Below are 17,117 nucleotides of genomic sequence, written 5' to 3'. Positions count from 1 at the left end.
GAAAAAAGGTCACCTTCCCCCGGCAAACGCACCGATCAGCTATGTACATAGCCGAGTCAATGAATGCCTATTGTGTGGACCGTCAGCGAACATGTACACCGCAGAATGACTCACCTTCACGCCGCCGGCCGTCGATATGTTGTCGCGCTTGCGCGGGAGAGGTCGGTTATACAGATTCCGTGAGTGGAATGTGCAGTAACAGTACAAGCTTGCAACTCACCGTACTCGCAGAACGCATGGCCCACCTCGGAAACACCTCGCGCATGTCGGCCCAGCGGCGGCGCGGGACAACTCCGTGAACACTCGCCGGGCGACGATCTATCCTTGCGTCCTCCGTCGGATGTGAGCTGTGCAAGATGATGACACCTTGATTATGGGCACCGACCGATCATCCCGAGTAGCGAACATGCAGGTCCGCGCCGTTGAAGCCGTTCGCGAGCTACCAGGGCAGAGGCGGTCAGACACGCTGCGTACTTGCCACGGAATGACAGAGAACGAACCTTGACAATAGCCTCGTAGTCAATCTCGCCACCCTTGTTCACAGGCCCGAAATGAATCTTCACCATTTCTAGCCGTGCCTGTTCGTTGGCCAGTGGGATCTCGACCTTGCCGTCTAGCCGTCCTGGTCGGAGGAGTGCGAGGTCGAGTGTATCCGGCCGAATTGTCGCCATGATGAGCTTGGTCTATTCAAGCGCGTCGAAGCCATCCATCTGGTTGAGGAGCTGGCGACGATAGGGCATCGTGAGCAGCACACCTCCATCAAGGTGCGCTGGATCTCTCGTACCCTCCGAGAACCGTCGCCCGCCAATAGCGTCGATCTCGTCCATGAAGATCACACATGGCTCGTTCTCGCGCGCATAGCCGAACATCTCGCGTACTACTCGGCCGATGTACTTGTCAACTATTGCAGAGGGAACTTGGTGTTCAAAGTCGCGGCGACAGCACGCGCGAGCAGTGTCTTCTGCGTCTGCGTACGTCGAGCACGCTAGTGCCGTTCGACGTTCTGCGCAAAGAACAGACAATCAGCACAGCCAGCACAAGACAACAACAAAGACTTACCTATGCTTTTGGCCTGCTCGCCGGCTAGGGCCGTCTAGCATCGGTGGTGGCCGTGAACCTCAATGCTACGGTTATCGGGGCGACGTCGGAGAGCAGCGCTGACGCGCTGCTTGCATGCATCGGCGGACGCACGCCGCGAGTCTAGCAGACGCATCAATACTCGTCCCGCACGCAGATTTCACCGTCTACGTACCTTAGCCGACATGCCGCTCGCCGGAAGACGATCCATATATACATTATCATACGGGGCTGGGCCTGGCCAGTGTGATGAACGAACCGTGTAGTGACTTCACAGGCCTGACGCTACAGTAGCTAGTACTACATGAGTGCATCGACCGCTGTTCGCGACGTACCTCAGCACATGGCCGTGAGCCTCGCTCGCCGGACGGCGATCCATACATACATCGCGCTTTGGCCGCGATGCCACAGTGCCGTGTCTTCAAGGTGATGTCGCTTGTTAGGCTTCGATATGTTGTTGCACTGGACAAGCCCCTGTATGAGCCTCGCCCTGCCGAACCCGGTCTACCTGCACAACACTTGCGGCCGTCAGCAAACGATCGACGTAGACAGTGCACAGTCGCAGCTCACCGTCCGACGCGCCAACTTGCTGTCTGCGCACCGTTGCAAAGTACCCGCTCGCGGGGCGCCGATCTATACATACATCGCTGTGCGTGACCGAACGCAAGAGGGCACCGAGCAGAGGTGACGTCAGACAGTTCACCCGCGCAGTGCTGGCGCGCTGCTCGACGCAAGGGCTTAGTGAATAGTGCGACGCTCTTCCTGACGGCCAAGACGTGAGTGGCCGTGCACGCGCGCAAACATCGCTTTGACATACCTGCGGTAATATTTCATACATATATTGTTGAACATACCGGGCCTAGCAGTGGGGAGCAAGGCGCACGGAGCCCGCCTAGCATTGATTGCCAGCTGATACTAGCTATGGAGGGCAGGTCGGCGCATTGACTTGGAGGGTCTGAAGCTGAGTATTGCGTACCTTCGCACATGATCGTGACACGTCGCTCGCCGGACGCCGATCTGTATATACATTGCCGTCCTAACACATCCGGACAGATACATCAGCGGCGTTGAACCGTTCACCACGCTCACCGGTCGTCAAACCATAGTACTATAGTACACATCATCGATCACACATTGATACGAGTTGCACTCTGACATTCGATGCAATACCTAGTCGTGGACAAGCATTAGCAGATGTAGACAAGTACGAATTTCATTTGCTCACGCAATATGCAATACAGCAAAACAGGAAAGGAACGAAGGACTTGTTGTCCTCGTCCTTTTGTTCTTTCACTATGGGTCATGGACGAATGCCACTCGATGGCTGAAGAATGTACCTGCGTCGCAATGCAAGTGTGCTCGTGTGGGCCGTTTACAGTACCGGCAGTGGCTGTGACCGCAAAAGGTCGATTATCGGCCGCACCGCAAGCTCGACTTACAATACTAGCAGACGTTCCCGGCTCAGGCTGGTGTGCCTTCCAATCGACGGACATCGTCAATCAGACAAGTACGCAAGTATCCATTCTATTCGACTACATGAAACAGATCTACACACATACGTGACTTGATATCAGCACAAATCATTATGCGACGGATGGCTGGATACTTACAGCATGACAATGACCGGCACAATCAGCGGAGTCCCGACGAGTCCCAAGGTTCCAAACCTGACCTTCATGCGTCCGTATATCTATTTGCGGTCAATGACGTGCCGACACGACGTGCCACGCAGGGTCTGACGTGTAACTTACCTGTCGACATCATCTACCTATACAGAGACGGAAGCTTTGCATGGACGTGTCGTTGGTGTCACGTGAATGAGGGGCGCACTGCCTCGGTGGGCTCACTTGCTCCAGAAACTCGACGGACAGAGAGAGAGGGCGCACTCGGACAGGACAAGTGCCCTGTATTTGCCATCAGTGACCGTACTTCGCTACATGGCAGACTTCGACGAGACGTACCTACTTAAGCATGACACCTGCATGCTTGCATACTGAGTCGGCCCGGAGACGTCTGGCCAACAAACACAGTGGTTATGGCCTGTGTAGGTGTATTACACATAGTGTGGTTGGATGTTTGCGGTTCCGCACCTCTCAAGCTAGTCAGCCCGCACCATATCTGCAGGCTTTCGATTTATTGAACCTGAACCGATGTTACCACCGTCCATCAGTACTACGTCCCATCAATGATTTCCAACTTACACGGAGACTATGTGCACTATGTCTGCCATGCTAACCGTCGCGAAGTCGGGGGCTCGATGAACAATGCGTGCTACCGTTTGACATTCAACAGCAACCGCTTCGTGGTGTAAGTCCCGGAAACCGGTGTGCTTCGAGCCACTGGCGTAAGCTACATGATCGCGTTGTCGTGCGCGAGCACAGATGAACCAACATACCTGACAGTCCCACGCCAAAATCCGGGCTTGTGCGCTGCTTGTCGTGTTGGAGTACAAGTCGATCCCAAGCTTCGACGGTGGCTAGACAGGTCAGGCGCCATGAGCGTCTGAGTGTAACTACCATATTGGGTAGGTACGTACATTCAGTGTCTTCGCGCGACGCGGATCATGCACATCTGCGCCGGTTTGAAACGTTCTTGTCGAGATACTGCCAAGAGTAGGATACACAGTGAGTATAGCTTTGTATGCAGTGACAAAGGACCAGGTACTCACTGCTGCCGGTACTCTAGTAGATGCTCGGGTGGCTGATACAAGATCGAGATGATCGGGGAGCAATGGTCAGTGCGAGTTCACGGCAATATGGATGAATGGCACTTACCGACGAGCCGACCCATGGGCGGGGTCGCCGGTACGTACGGGGGAGGGGCATAAATGGGGCTGGGCAGTAAGTCTGTCTTCTGCCTACCATATTATATACTGCAGGTACTACTCGGCTCTTGTACTTTGAGTGCCAGACTCACGTCAGAATAGTTTGGGCAATGTTTGGACTCGCTGTGATGCTCGCCTCAGGTCAGTGCCACAATTTCCGTGTGATCGGATCTCTTCGGATGCTGCATGCTTGTCCAATCTGGCTGATCAATGATTCCTCGGAACTCAAAATGGTATAATTCACATCATCTGAGATCATTCAACTCAACAAGTGTCCATTCATATGCTCTCGTCTGCTCTCATTAGAGACCTTCAGAACGCGACCCAGGTCGGGGTCTGGGTGGCGCATATCTGCACGCCGGGTGGCGCGATCTCGGTGTTGTGCGGGTCACGCCGGGGGCTCCAACAGGCTGTTGACGCCGTTCCCTTTTGCCACCGCGACGGTAACTACGGTTTGGAGGCATTTTACATCGTAGTCGTTCGAGTGTTCGATGCTATACTACGTGTACTAGCCTGCCCGCCCGCGGTGGCAGCAGCCTTGGAGCGGGGTGCGTGGTGCATGCTTGTCATGCCCGAGCTGGCCCCACAGCCAGGTTGCTGACTAATCATGTCTGCGCCACCCGGCCAGAACCGCGTTTCTGAAGATCTCTATTCTGACATTTCAGCTAAGCCGAGCTTACGTCCGTCATGCCTGGAACATACTAACCTTATACAGCTACCTTCAATGACTCGGACTGACATCAGACAGGGATGACAAGGCTGGAACATTCAAGGAGCCGGCAGGCTACATAGTGCGCCTACCTTCTGTTCATGTGCGGAATAAACAGAGATACTCACTCCTGTTTTGTCACAGATTGACATCCACACAGTGAACGGCGTGATCGTCCTAGGCTCCAGATGCGCAGCGCACAATAGCAGATTACTTACCTCATATGGAAGTTTGGCCATTCTCCGTGTAATATCTGCATTCTCATCAGACTCCTATTGTTGCTGCAGAAGTACATTGCTTACTTGATACAAGAATCACTGCACACAAAATCATTACTGAATATCCCTTTGAGCAGCATATATACACCGAAGAACAAGACTGCACTTGCCAGTGCTAATGAAGTGCGAACACGGCCTCTTGAACAATCGGACCCCGTACTAGTGGTATCTGAGTAGTATGCTGGCCTCGGAATTATTACCGGACTCTACTGTGATTCACATCAAAACACGTACAGCCGCTCATTGTTACGCGCCGGAGAGTTGCCGGAGAGCGATCATAATTGCCTACATTTGAGAAAGGGACGATCGAGGACAGTAGATAGTAGGACCCTGAGAATAGATGAGATGCGAATTGTCAGCAGCCGCAACTCACAAGCATGTGGAAGTAAATGCGAACCCGCAACTGTGAAGTAATATGATGGCTGTTGGTTTCCGAGTTCTGTAGTATAAGCAATACGAGTACAGCCGGAGACATCTCCAGACTCTCGGACCCGGCCGACGCTGGACCTGCAGCGGGCACGTCGAGTGGCGTAGATGGTTCAGTCCTGTTTTGACAGGTGGATCATTTGTACTCTACGTATCCACAGCTGTAGTAGATGAATGAAGTCGACACGTCCTCTGTCTTGACTGGTGCATCAGCAGCATCAGACTTCAAGACACTCCAGCTCTTATAAGCTCGGATATCTCGACCTCTGCAGATTTGTACTTTGGCAACGTAACAGAAAGTGTTTACTCACCACCGTCTAGTGCCCGATTAGAACCCTCCGGTCGAGGCCCTGCATGTAGCACGATCGTATTACCAAGATAGGAATGCGGAGATTGCGCAAAAGCCTTTGTTACGACCGACAACACTGGTCTGCGTCAATGTTCGTGTGCCGCGCGGACTCGGATCCTTCAACGATGGAACCATGTTCAACTTTGCCGTGGCAGTCCGAATCACGGTGACTCGGAACCTCGGCGAGCCCGAGACTAGTGCTTGGGTTGAATATCAACAGGCCGTCTCTGGATATTACTGGAAGGAAACGTCTGGCGCAGACGTGAAGGCGGACAAGAGTGTCTGTACGCAAATGAGAGCCCGGAGACAGACACAGATGCAACTTGAACACGGTCACAAGCCTAAGTCGTGACGCGGTTCGTCGCGCGCGAAATGCACTTCAGCCACAACTTGAACTCGCGCCTCAGCCACAGCACGACTTTCTCTCCCGCTTGTCCATCCATTTGATGTCGACCTGCTCTGGTATTCCGGCCTATATGCGCGCGCAGCACCTTTCTCAACGCGTTCTTTGTCATCAACTCTCTGTGGGCCGAATCTACAGTGCAAATCACTGCTGCATCCGCTACAAAAGGGACCACTCACGCTCGAACTTGGACCCGGTGGCTCAGCATGTCCAAGCGCGGCAATTCCTTCCTTGTCAATGTCTTCTCTCTGCTCTCCACACATCCTGTCTCCCTTCACCCATAGGCCTCGCCGAATGCTACACGTCTCTGCTTTCCGCGCATGCTCGCGACTGTGGTGTCACAACGCAGTGTCACTGTACCATGCTCCGCCTGACACATCCTGTCGAAGAGGTTGCAATTGAATGGCGCGACCGGAGACCGGGAGCGGGATCTGAGGCGCTACTGCCTGGGGAGCATTACGCCGGTGAGTCTGTACACATGTCATGTCGCCGAGGGACCTACAGGTCACGCCTACGGCCATGGGAGAAAAAACACGTACCAAACGTGGGGTCACGATCTGCATGCGACCAGTGCGGTCGGTGGCCGCTAGCCCAATCTTCCCTTTTGAGACGTAGAGACGTCAGATAGGATCACTCGGGGACGTTCTGCTCTCCCGAGGTGTTCGCGCAATGAATGAGTGTATACATCATTGCTCAGTCGCAATGCATGTATACCGTTCTGTTTGGCAGTGAGGTCAATCAAGAGCTTTTGAGTCCTATGTGCCTGCAGTGTGGTCTCGAGCGCGGCAGACGGACGTTCCACTATTTGCCGCATCGTGCACACGGATACTCTCGCTATGGCTGGCCGGCTACATCACCAGCCAGCCTAGTTGAGTTGTATGTCGCCGGGATTAATGCTGTCGTTCCGGCCGGCGGTGTCAGTGACTCGGAGGCTGTACCTTTTGATTTGCAAGGACGAATCTGGTGGTACCCGCCCTGCGATCATCCCGGGTGTCTACTTGTGTGAAGTATGGAAGCGGGGGGAAGACAATGCGTCAGTGGCACCGTGTTCGGCTCATGGGCTAGCCACGTCTTTCACCGAGTGCGCGAGCCACTGTTGACTGCATGCGGAAGGACTCTGTGCCGTCAGAAGTCCGCGGGCCTGGTACATGCAGCGGATGCACAGCTCGTAAGGTTCTGTATGTGCCAGCATTACTGGAAAGACACCGTCCTGTTCTCGCGAGAGGACGTGTTTTGGGGTCTGTCTGTGGTCTCCGTGCAACCCAGGCAGATATGATCCCGCACAGAGCACTGCGCGTCATCCGCGAGCCGTTTCGCTTTTGCCATTGGTTCTTGTCGTCAGTTGTCGGAGCCGACGGGCACGGCGGCACATCCCGTGGCTTCCCTGAAAGCCTTGGTAGATGAACAATGTCGTACGGCGTGCGGCTGATCCCCACTGAGAACAGTGCGACTCCCACTTTCCGTGGACATATTCCGGGGCCTTGGGCCCATCTATTCTGGATAACATTGCTTCAGCATGCCCATTTGGGGTGTCTGGTGCCTGCCCGCGTCTCACGTCGGCGAGGCCGCGCAAGGCTTTTCTCGAGCAGCATGGGAAAGACATGTGATTCTAGAGCAGCGGACTGCTGTTATCGTCGAGCGTGACACACCGAGCATTTGACACAATGCTTGCGTAGAGATCGGCGCGACACGAAGGGGAGCCTCGCATGAGATCGCCACCTCCACTCCGAGTCGCGCACCGCCGGATCAGTCACCAGACGAGCGGTCCGAAGCTGCGACGTCCGCGCTGTGGTTCGTGTACGAAGTCCGACAGCTACAGTGTACTAGGGTATGTGCGCGAGGGCTATATGATAGCTTGTGCACCCGGCGCACGGACTTGAATGAGCGCAGACGGGCGTAAATACCGTCGTTGGTCACTGACGGACAACCTTTGCCGATGTGTGCGGGGAGCGCCTTGCCCCTTGCGGGTCTGCCCTGGCGTAATTGTGGCCAGCCACCGTGGCCGTGGTTCGAGAGATCGACATCTGTGTCGTACTGTCTCTAAGACAGTGTGACCTTGGCATCGTCGACAAGAAGACAGTCGGAGCTTCTCAGGGCGGCTTGATCCACATATGCTTCCACGAGAAGAGCCCAGAGGCGATGAGGACTCTGTTCACGGGCCTGCAGCAGGTTGTCGGCTACTGGCTCTTTCATAACGGTTTCAGCATCGGCATCGACGACACAATAGCGGACTGGAACACGCAGGCGCACATCTCAGAGCAGATCACGACTCGATGCTCAGCGGCGCCGGCATGTGTAAGTGTATTCATTCGGCGGAGCACTGCCGGGGGCAGCAGTGTGCGACCTTGAAGTGAAGGATGCGTGCAGCGGAACCTGAGTGAAGACTGTACTAAGCCGCGCGAGTCGTTCGCACTGAGCAGTGCCCAGCGCAAGGCAACGTAACAACAGTTTTGCAAAGTCGATTGACTGACCGTGCGGCGTGCTTCGTATTCATTAAACAAGGCGGGAGGTGCGTGTCGCATCCAAATGTCACGGTGTATCTGCAGTCGCAAGGAGGCCCGCATTTGCTGTCCACAGGCAACGTTCGCTAAGCGGACGTCGATAGAAGACCTACGACGACCGAGAGGGCAGTCTTGGTCAGTAGCGATGCGTACTATGTACGCTCTCGCACGATTACATCAACTTTACCGGGACGACAGAGTTGTGCTACCTGTAACTGTGCGTCGCCCCGTTCACTCTGTGTACAACGCGGATCACATCATCGCCTCGGCTATGGCGCAGAATCCGTGGGTAGCCTCAGGCTCGAATAACGAGCATGCTACGGAGAGCGTGCAACTATCGACACTCATATGGATATGTTGCTCGGATTTACTGCACCACGCACTGTGGGCCTCTCCGCGTCCGTGACACAGCATCCCAAGCTGTCCTTGATAGCTTCGTTACGAGACGGGGTCACCTGCTGGCGCGCTCAGTAGTACAAGATCAGGGATGTCCACTTCGTGGGGAACTCCGAGCCGTCGAGCTTACAATCCGAAGGCTCATGTCCGAGTCGTCGGACCGCGAGCCCTCTCTGTAGCTCGCTCGAGCTGCCAGCAGGCTACAAGCTCGAGCCTGTCCAACTCTTGATGCATTGGTCGCTGGGCGGAAGAGTTCGCGTCATCTCAACCACACTCATTCCTCACTCCCCCGTTCCTCGTTGCAGGCGTTCCCTTGGTCTTCGCGGCGCTATTGCTGTTCACAGCGTGTCCGCATGCCCGTCGACGCGGAACCGCAAAGTGCAGGAGGTTCGACCGCCTCGAAACAGCTCGGGCTCGCCAGGTCGAGTACACGCAGTTGAGTGATGCTCGACATCACAACAAGGTATGTGTTTTGTATGCAATCCACCCACTCGTTGAGATACAGCTTATATACTTTGTTTCGATGCGCGCGAGCACGCAGCCCACGCGCTGTCATCAAAAGCTTACACCTGTGTCCGGTTCGACGCACGGCGCAGCAGGATGCCCGCTATCGCTTGTGCGGCAGTACCGGTGCACTGTCTTCGTCGAGCAGGTAAGTGCTCACACTGTCTCGACGCATTCCGGCTGGGAAGTGCGGATTACATCGCGACCGTCTACTGATGTGCAGTTTCCCTTCGACCTCGGCCGTCCAACGCGCGGCCTCCGCCTGGATTTTCCTGAGCACGGGGCGTTCGCAATTGATGTCCGTTACGCAGGCATGACTGGTAGCTTGAAGGATGGCGGAGATGGGCGGGAACTCGGCTGAGGGCGGATGGTTGAATCATGCAGGTATGTCGTCGCCTCGAGGCTCGCAGCTGCAGGACCCATGGGAAAGCCGCCTGCGCGCGTTGTGCTGTGTTGACTCATGGAAATCGACGGCCTCACGTCCCGTCCGGTGTACCAGCGCGCTCGGTTCGTCTGATACATATCGTGCAACGATTCAGGTCGCCCCGCGCACCATATACCCGTTGTCGATATGTAGAGAACACAATATATCTATTGCTCGCGATGCTATGTACATGAATTCCGTACCTACGTCGAGCAGCACTCGAGCTCAACGTGCACGACAACCGTCGCGCACGCCGGAGGAGCATCTCATTGCGAGCCGTCGGGGCATGCGTCGATGCGTGCTCGCTGTACATATTCCCCACCGCCGTCCCCACTCGTCCTATCGCACCCACGCGTCGTACGAGGGCGAAGATGCGTGTCCCGGCTCGAATGATACGCCTTGATCGCTGCGGCACTGCGCGGTCCCTCCATGTCCTCATGCCCATCATCGCCCGTGTTCATCCTTCCCAGCTCGCTGCTCGCCTAGTCAATGCCCCCCGCCTCGCTGCCGAATGAACCGAAGCAGAGAACGTCAGTGCAGTAGAACGCCGCAGCGAGACTCACCTCATCGCGAGACGACCACCTCTGGAAGCTATTGCAGTGCGAGCCCCGGTGCAGCGGACGTACGCATTGCCATTCGGCGGACGGGCGCACGTTGGGGAGACGGTCTGCTTCTGCGTCGCGAGTTTCAGGAAGTCGGCACCGACTTCTACTGGGATCTTCTTGCGATACAGCTGTCCGCGACCTCACAGAGCTCCGCGGGGATCAGTGGGCCGCGCCTGGTCGGTCAGAGTTCTCGGAAGCGAGTGTGGCGGCGGCACTCGTGCGCTGGACGAGATGAGTGTGTTGCGACGCATGGAAGAGCAGTGGTGCTCGTACGCCCCGACGCCGCAGCCCGTTCCAATCGCGCGAGTCACCATGCGCTGCGGCTACTGCTACGGTGCGGGTTCCACTTACATCGTCGCGCTCGCCGGCACGAGGGGACTCGAGCACGATGGGCGAATGCCCGCTTGTCTGCTACACAGCGTTCTCTTGCGACGCAACCCATGGAGGAGGAGGAACGTCGGCACCTCGTACGCCCGATCAGCGCGCACGCACCGTCCGCCTGGGTTTCTGGCAATGCATGGAATCACGCACCTGGTGCAGCAGCGGCGTTCCCCCGACATGTGTGCTACCGACGACGCCGCCGCCGCCAATCGTACGAAGGTCGCGGCGCGCTCGCTTCAGCAAACACCTCGCACGGTGCACGATGCGCCCGGAGGCCGGCGGGCTGTCATTGCGCTGACGAGCGAGGGGTATAAGAGCGCGTGCTGGGGACCCAGCGAGGCCATCGGTAAGTCGTCTGCTCCTGGTCTAAGAAAGTGCGAGAGTACTAACCGTATCCTACAGAGTGGCACGTCGAGCGAGCGGGCTGTCGTCAACACCCAGCGTCGAGTGAACGACGACCTCGATGGACGCGACCTGCGTCGAGTTACAGAGGTAGGTCGTCTTGCCTCCATTGTGGTCCCCAGACCTTGCTGACGGCGACGCAGATCGTCGACGTTGCGCACGACGTTGGCCACACGGCCGGACCTGGCAAACACGCGGATGAGCGTTGCGTCGATGGCTGTGGATGGGCGAGGACGTCCCGCGTCGGAGTGTGTACGGTAGCAGATGGCGACGGACGCGTGGAGCTTTGGGTAGGCGTTGGAATGCGCATGGGTCCGGTTCATGGCGCAGAGACGACGGTGAGACGGATTCGCTCGCGGTAGGTAACGTCGAATGCAGGGGGATGTACGCCGAGGATGCACGTTCGGCTGGTGGCGGGATGTCATCGCGTACGCAACCAGTGTTGAGGACGGCAGATACAGAGCCGAACGCGTTCGTGCATCGCGCGAGGGAGAGCCTGAGAGGGTGCGCGGCGACGCGCGGCGCAGATGTACTGCTCGCTGAGGAGGGAATGAGCCTTGGAAGGCCGGCGAGCCAGACGACACGCAGGGCGTATGCACTACAACTCGTGCTGTTCAACGCGATGAGCCGGGAGAAGGCGTTGAGAGACGAGGCTCGCGCACAGAACTCGCCTGGGCAGGCCGCACTGAATGCCGCGTAGCACGACGTTCGATGCATCAACTTGCCTCGAAACACTTGCGACGGGTTCGTACGATGGGCGATGCGTTACTTGTCGCCGTGTGCCGCCCGGATCGAGTTTGCCAGCGCGCGGTGAGCTGGACGAACATGAGACACGCGCTGTCGGCCGAGTGCCACGCAAAGCGGGTAAGCAGAGGCGCCTAGAGGACCGTTTGGAAGGTGTCGGCGGTGTGAGGGCGTGTGGAGGAAAGGAGGTCGGGCGCTTGGCGTAGCGTCGAGCAGAACGTCGCACCGCGAGCGAAGCTATGGATAGATTTGCCCCGGAAAAGATGGTGCAGCATCGTCTGGTGCTTGCGGATGCTCTGGTCGTGCGTTTGTACGGCGCAGGCGACGCGCTGGGACGGGAGGGGGAGAAAGCAAGTCGAGGGCGCGACTGCGAGAGGCGAGGTTGCTCGATAAATGCGCGAGACTGAGCGAGAAAAAAGAAAAACGCACGCTGGGAAGCCGGAACACACGAGATATGGGGCATGGGCGGTGTCTATCGACGCGTCTCGGACAGGTGCATCAGCGGAGGGCAGGCACAGGGGGCGGGACGAGGAGGCGGCGGCGGCGGAACGGGAGGACAGCACGAATAGCGGGCCCTGCGAGTCGGAGGTCGAGACTGGCGGGATGGTAGCAAGAGGACAGACGGAGGCGACGACGCGCGGGCAAAAGTAGGCGTCGAGCGCAGCGCGCGATCGACGGGACGCGGCAGCCGCCGGGCGATCGGATTCGTTGCCCGCCTCGATGCAGTCAAGCGCAGGCTCTCTGAGGTGTGCCAGGCACTGCGCGGTAAGTCCCTCATGCGGTCCGGCGTACTTATGCAGACTGAGCATGCGCAGTTTCTACTACGCACAACAGCGCCGCAGTCTAGTCTCGGGGCTCGTGTATGTACGCAGTCGACGCGGCTGGGCGCTCCAAGGTCCACACGAATATATAGTGTGATATGCAGTGCCCCCCTCAGATCCCCAGTCCACCATGTCCTACCAAAACCCCCACGCTGCTTCTTCGGACGTCGAGAAGGGGGCGTCCACCGCGCCCAGCGTGCCCGCACTCGTGCCGTGCCCGGACTACCAGGCGACGTACACAGTCGCGGGATCTGCGCTCCCGGAGAGGCAGGCGCGCCGGCGAGCAAGGTTCAGGGCGTTGAAGAGATTCTTGCACGCGTTCGTCTTCACATGCCTCTTCATATACGTTGCGCACCGGGTTGCGCCTCGTCTGGTGAGCAGTACCATTTCATGCTGACCTGCATCAGAACCCTGACATACCTCCTCATGCAGTCACGCTTCCTAGGAGAGCACGTCAACGGCTACGGCATGCATCAGAACCCAGCCCACGTCCCTGAAGATTGCACGCTTGCTGAGTGGGAGTTCGACCCGGAGGGCGTGCTCCCCGTGAACCACTTCGAGCACGTCGCGGAGACATCCTTCGAGCTCCCTCTCGACTCCGAGGAGCTGTTCTTCGTGTCCCATGGCTCGTCTAACATGGCAAACGGCGTCATCGAGATCTCGAACAGCGGCGAGCCTGGCGCGGATAGCGTGAAGGTCGACGTACTGGGCTACTTCAATAGCCAGCATCATTTCGAGGAGCTTACCAAGGTCTGCCAATTGCGTCCTGACGACGGAAAGGACGGCGTAGGAATCTTCGTAAGTACTCGATGCCCAGCGCACTGAAGCGTAGTCTGAGTCGGCTTATCATACAGGCTCCTCGTCAATGGAACGGTCATGACCACCGCCACAGGATGCAGTTCAGGATCCACGTCCGACTTCCGCCTTCGTCCGACGGCTCCGTGGTGACTGTCAACAAGTTGCGCACTGAGCTCCCGACCTTCGTGCACCATGTCGGGGACCTCAAGGACACGATTCACTTCAAGGAGCTGTCCCTGTCGACGAGGAACACGCCCGTCCACGTTCACGTACGTCCTTAGCGTGCCTTACTTGAACCAATCCCTGACCGCACCGCAGTCTGTCGTAGCAGGTGTAGCTTCGGTTCGCTCGACCAACGGCATTATCGACGGCCACTTCAACACCTCGCACACCCTCGACCTGCAGACCTCCAACGGGCCGATCAGCGTCGTCCTCGGCCTGTTCAACGACAACGCCGGCGAGGTGACCAAGGCGCGGCTGCAGACCACCAACGGGTAAGCCTCTCACGCCGTATCCGCTGCCGCACACCCACTGACACCACACGCCCCAGCCCGATCAACACGAACGTGAGCCTGTTCTCCACGACGTCCTCCGGCACGGGCGGGCTCTTCGACGTCGATACACACAGCAGCAACAGCCCGGTGCGGGTCGTGCTCCCGTACGCGCCCGCGGAGCACGTCCTCACGCTCGCCGCGCGGACGAGCAACTCGCCGGTCGACCTCGTCCTGCACCCCGCGTTCGAGGGCAGCTTCGCGCTGCACGGCTCGCGCTGGATCTCGCCACAGGTGCACGTCGACGACGGCGTGGTGGACCCCGCGGGCCGCGGGCGCAGGCGCCAGGTGCAGGTCAACAGGATCAGCGGCGCGGATGTGAGCGGGTCCGTGGCGTGGCTGCCTGCGAAGCAGAGGGAGTACGGCAGCGTGGTGGCGTCGACCTCGAATATGGGCGTTGCTTTGTATCTGTAGGTTGGTGAGTTGCGCTGGAGAAGTTGATTGTATGGGACGGACACGGCGTGCGAATGCGGCGTGGGGGCGGGGCGGGGATCGTCGCAGGAGAATGACGGGTGCTTACGACGGCGGGCGGGGATTGGCGGGGGCAAGGTAAAAAACGCGAAAAGCGCCCCAAGTCCGGCTAAAAATCTTGTTTTTTTCGGCCATAGATTCGCCTCCCCGTAGGGAGCTCGCGGATTATCGGGTACCAGTGCATTTCGTGCGTCGCGCAAACGAGACTCGGTATGTACATGTGTGTGGCAAGAAAAAAGGTCCCCTTCCCCCGGCAAACGCACCGATCAGCTATGTACATAGCCGAGTCAATGAATGCCTATTGTGTGGAACGTCAGCGAACATGTACACCGCAGAATGACTCACCTTCACGCCGCCGGGCGTCGATATGTTGTCGCGCTTGCGCGGGAGAGGTCGGTTATACAGATTCCGTGAGTGGAATGTGCAGTAACAGTACAAGCTTGCAACTCACCGTACTCGCAGAACGCATGGCCCACCTCGGAAACACCTCGCGCATGTCGGCCCAGCGGCGGCGCGGGACAACTCCGTGAACACTCGCCGGGCGACGATCTATCCTTGCGTCCTCCGTCGCCGGATGTGAGCTGTGCAAGATGATGACACCTTGATTATGGGCACCGACCGATCATCCCGAGTAGCGAACATGCAGGTCCGCGCCGTTGAAGCCGTTCGCGAGCTACCAGGGCAGAGGCGGTCAGACACGCTGCGTACTTGCCACGGAATGACAGAGAACGAACCTTGACAATAGCCTCGTAGTCAATCTCGCCACCCTTGTTCACAGGCCCGAAATGAATCTTCACCATTTCTAGCCGTGCCTGTTCGTTGGCCAGTGGGATCTCGACCTTGCCGTCTAGCCGTCCTGGTCGGAGGAGTGCGAGGTCGAGTGTATCCGGCCGAATTGTCGCCATGATGAGCTTGGTCTATTCAAGCGCGTCGAAGCCATCCATCTGGTTGAGGAGCTGGCGACGATAGGGCATCGTGAGCAGCACACCTCCATCAAGGTGCGCTGGATCTCTCGTACCCTCCGAGAACCGTCGCCCGCCAATAGCGTCGATCTCGTCCATGAAGATCACACATGGCTCGTTCTCGCGCGCATAGCCGAACATCTCGCGTACTACTCGGCCGATGTACTTGTCAACTATTGCAGAGGGAACTTGGTGTTCAAAGTCGCGGCGACAGCACGCGCGAGCAGTGTCTTCTGCGTCTGCGTACGTCGAGCACGCTAGTGCCGTTCGACGTTCTGCGCAAAGAACAGACAATCAGCACAGCCAGCACAAGACAACAACAAAGACTTACCTATGCTTTTGGCCTGCTCGCCGGCTAGGGCCGTCTAGCATCGGTGGTGGCCGTGAACCTCAATGCTACGGTTATCGGGGCGACGTCGGAGAGCAGCGCTGACGCGCTGCTTGCATGCATCGGCGGACGCACGCCGCGAGTCTAGCAGACGCATCAATACTCGTCCCGCACGCAGATTTCACCGTCTACGTACCTTAGCCGACATGCCGCTCGCCGGAAGACGATCCATATATACATTATCATACGGGGCTGGGCCTGGCCAGTGTGATGAACGAACCGTGTAGTGACTTCACAGGCCTGACGCTACAGTAGCTAGTACTACATGAGTGCATCGACCGCTGTTCGCGACGTACCTCAGCACATGGCCGTGAGCCTCGCTCGCCGGACGGCGATCCATACATACATCGCGCTTTGGCCGCGATGCCACAGTGCCGTGTCTTCAAGGTGATGTCGCTTGTTAGGCTTCGATATGTTGTTGCACTGGACAAGCCCCTGTATGAGCCTCGCCCTGCCGAACCCGGTCTACCTGCACAACACTTGCGGCCGTCAGCAAACGATCGACGTAGACAGTGCACAGTCGCAGCTCACCGTCCGACGCGCCAACTTGCTGTCTGCGCACCGTTGCAAAGTACCCGCTCGCGGGGCGCCGATCTATACATACATCGCTGTGCGTGACCGAACGCAAGAGGGCACCGAGCAGAGGTGACGTCAGACAGTTCACCCGCGCAGTGCTGGCGCGCTGCTCGACGCAAGGGCTTAGTGAATAGTGCGACGCTCTTCCTGACGGCCAAGACGTGAGTGGCCGTGCACGCGCGCAAACATCGCTTTGACATACCTGCGGTAATATTTCATACATATATTGTTGAACATACCGGGCCTAGCAGTGGGGAGCAAGGCGCACGGAGCCCGCCTAGCATTGATTGCCAGCTGATACTAGCTATGGAGGGCAGGTCGGCGCATTGACTTGGAGGGTCTGAAGCTGAGTATTGCGTACCTTCGCACATGATCGTGACACGTCGCTCGCCGGACGCCGATCTGTATATACATTGCCGTCCTAACACATCCGGACAGATACATCAGCGGCGTTGAACCGTTCACCACGCTCACCGGTCGTCAAACCATAGTACTATAGTACACATCATCGATCACACATTGATACG

The 17,117-nt window shown here is 57.6% G+C and overlaps 5 protein-coding genes across 5 annotated transcripts; 3 read left to right on the top strand and 2 right to left on the bottom strand.

Annotated features, from left to right (window-relative positions):
- Nucleotides 1–388: 388 nt before the first annotated feature.
- On the bottom strand, nucleotides 389–2,063 carry C8Q71DRAFT_875438 (uncharacterized protein; the record flags this gene model as incomplete). The annotated part of the gene is made up of 9 exons (XM_047928389.1): nucleotides 389–439; nucleotides 501–622; nucleotides 755–1,003; nucleotides 1,060–1,093; nucleotides 1,253–1,314; nucleotides 1,463–1,585; nucleotides 1,648–1,894; nucleotides 1,932–1,996; nucleotides 2,054–2,063. The coding sequence occupies 9 exons, from the start codon at nucleotides 2,061–2,063 to the stop codon at nucleotides 389–391; spliced, it is 963 nt and encodes a 320-aa protein (XP_047776321.1).
- Nucleotides 2,064–8,121: 6,058 nt separating this feature from the next.
- On the top strand, nucleotides 8,122–8,340 carry C8Q71DRAFT_875436 (uncharacterized protein; the record flags this gene model as incomplete). Its single annotated transcript, XM_047928388.1, has 1 exon — nucleotides 8,122–8,340. A coding segment is annotated over one exon (219 nt), but the record flags the coding sequence as incomplete, so codon positions are not given.
- Nucleotides 8,341–10,808: 2,468 nt separating this feature from the next.
- On the top strand, nucleotides 10,809–11,979 carry C8Q71DRAFT_860363 (uncharacterized protein; the record flags this gene model as incomplete). Its single annotated transcript, XM_047927789.1, has 3 exons — nucleotides 10,809–11,369; nucleotides 11,423–11,591; nucleotides 11,642–11,979. 3 exons carry the CDS (start codon nucleotides 10,809–10,811, stop codon nucleotides 11,977–11,979), a joined length of 1,068 nt encoding a protein of 355 aa, XP_047776319.1.
- Nucleotides 11,980–13,312: 1,333 nt separating this feature from the next.
- On the top strand, nucleotides 13,313–14,607 carry C8Q71DRAFT_712850 (uncharacterized protein; the record flags this gene model as incomplete). The annotated part of the gene is made up of 4 exons (XM_047920880.1): nucleotides 13,313–13,642; nucleotides 13,699–13,911; nucleotides 13,961–14,136; nucleotides 14,193–14,607. The coding sequence occupies 4 exons, from the start codon at nucleotides 13,313–13,315 to the stop codon at nucleotides 14,605–14,607; spliced, it is 1,134 nt and encodes a 377-aa protein (XP_047776318.1).
- A 679-nt stretch (nucleotides 14,608–15,286) lies between these two features.
- C8Q71DRAFT_875431 (uncharacterized protein) lies at nucleotides 15,287–16,961 on the bottom strand (the record flags this gene model as incomplete). Its single annotated transcript, XM_047928387.1, has 9 exons — nucleotides 15,287–15,337; nucleotides 15,399–15,520; nucleotides 15,653–15,901; nucleotides 15,958–15,991; nucleotides 16,151–16,212; nucleotides 16,361–16,483; nucleotides 16,546–16,792; nucleotides 16,830–16,894; nucleotides 16,952–16,961. 9 exons carry the CDS (start codon nucleotides 16,959–16,961, stop codon nucleotides 15,287–15,289), a joined length of 963 nt encoding a protein of 320 aa, XP_047776317.1.
- Between the last annotated feature and the right edge of the window lie 156 nt (nucleotides 16,962–17,117).

This window comes from Rhodofomes roseus, assembly GCF_022264815.1.
Source record: "Rhodofomes roseus strain CIRM-BRFM 1785 chromosome Unknown C8Q71scaffold_18, whole genome shotgun sequence".
Taxonomy (NCBI): Eukaryota; Fungi; Basidiomycota; class Agaricomycetes; order Polyporales; family Fomitopsidaceae; genus Rhodofomes; species Rhodofomes roseus.
This window is presented reverse-complemented; position numbering and strand designations above follow the sequence as displayed.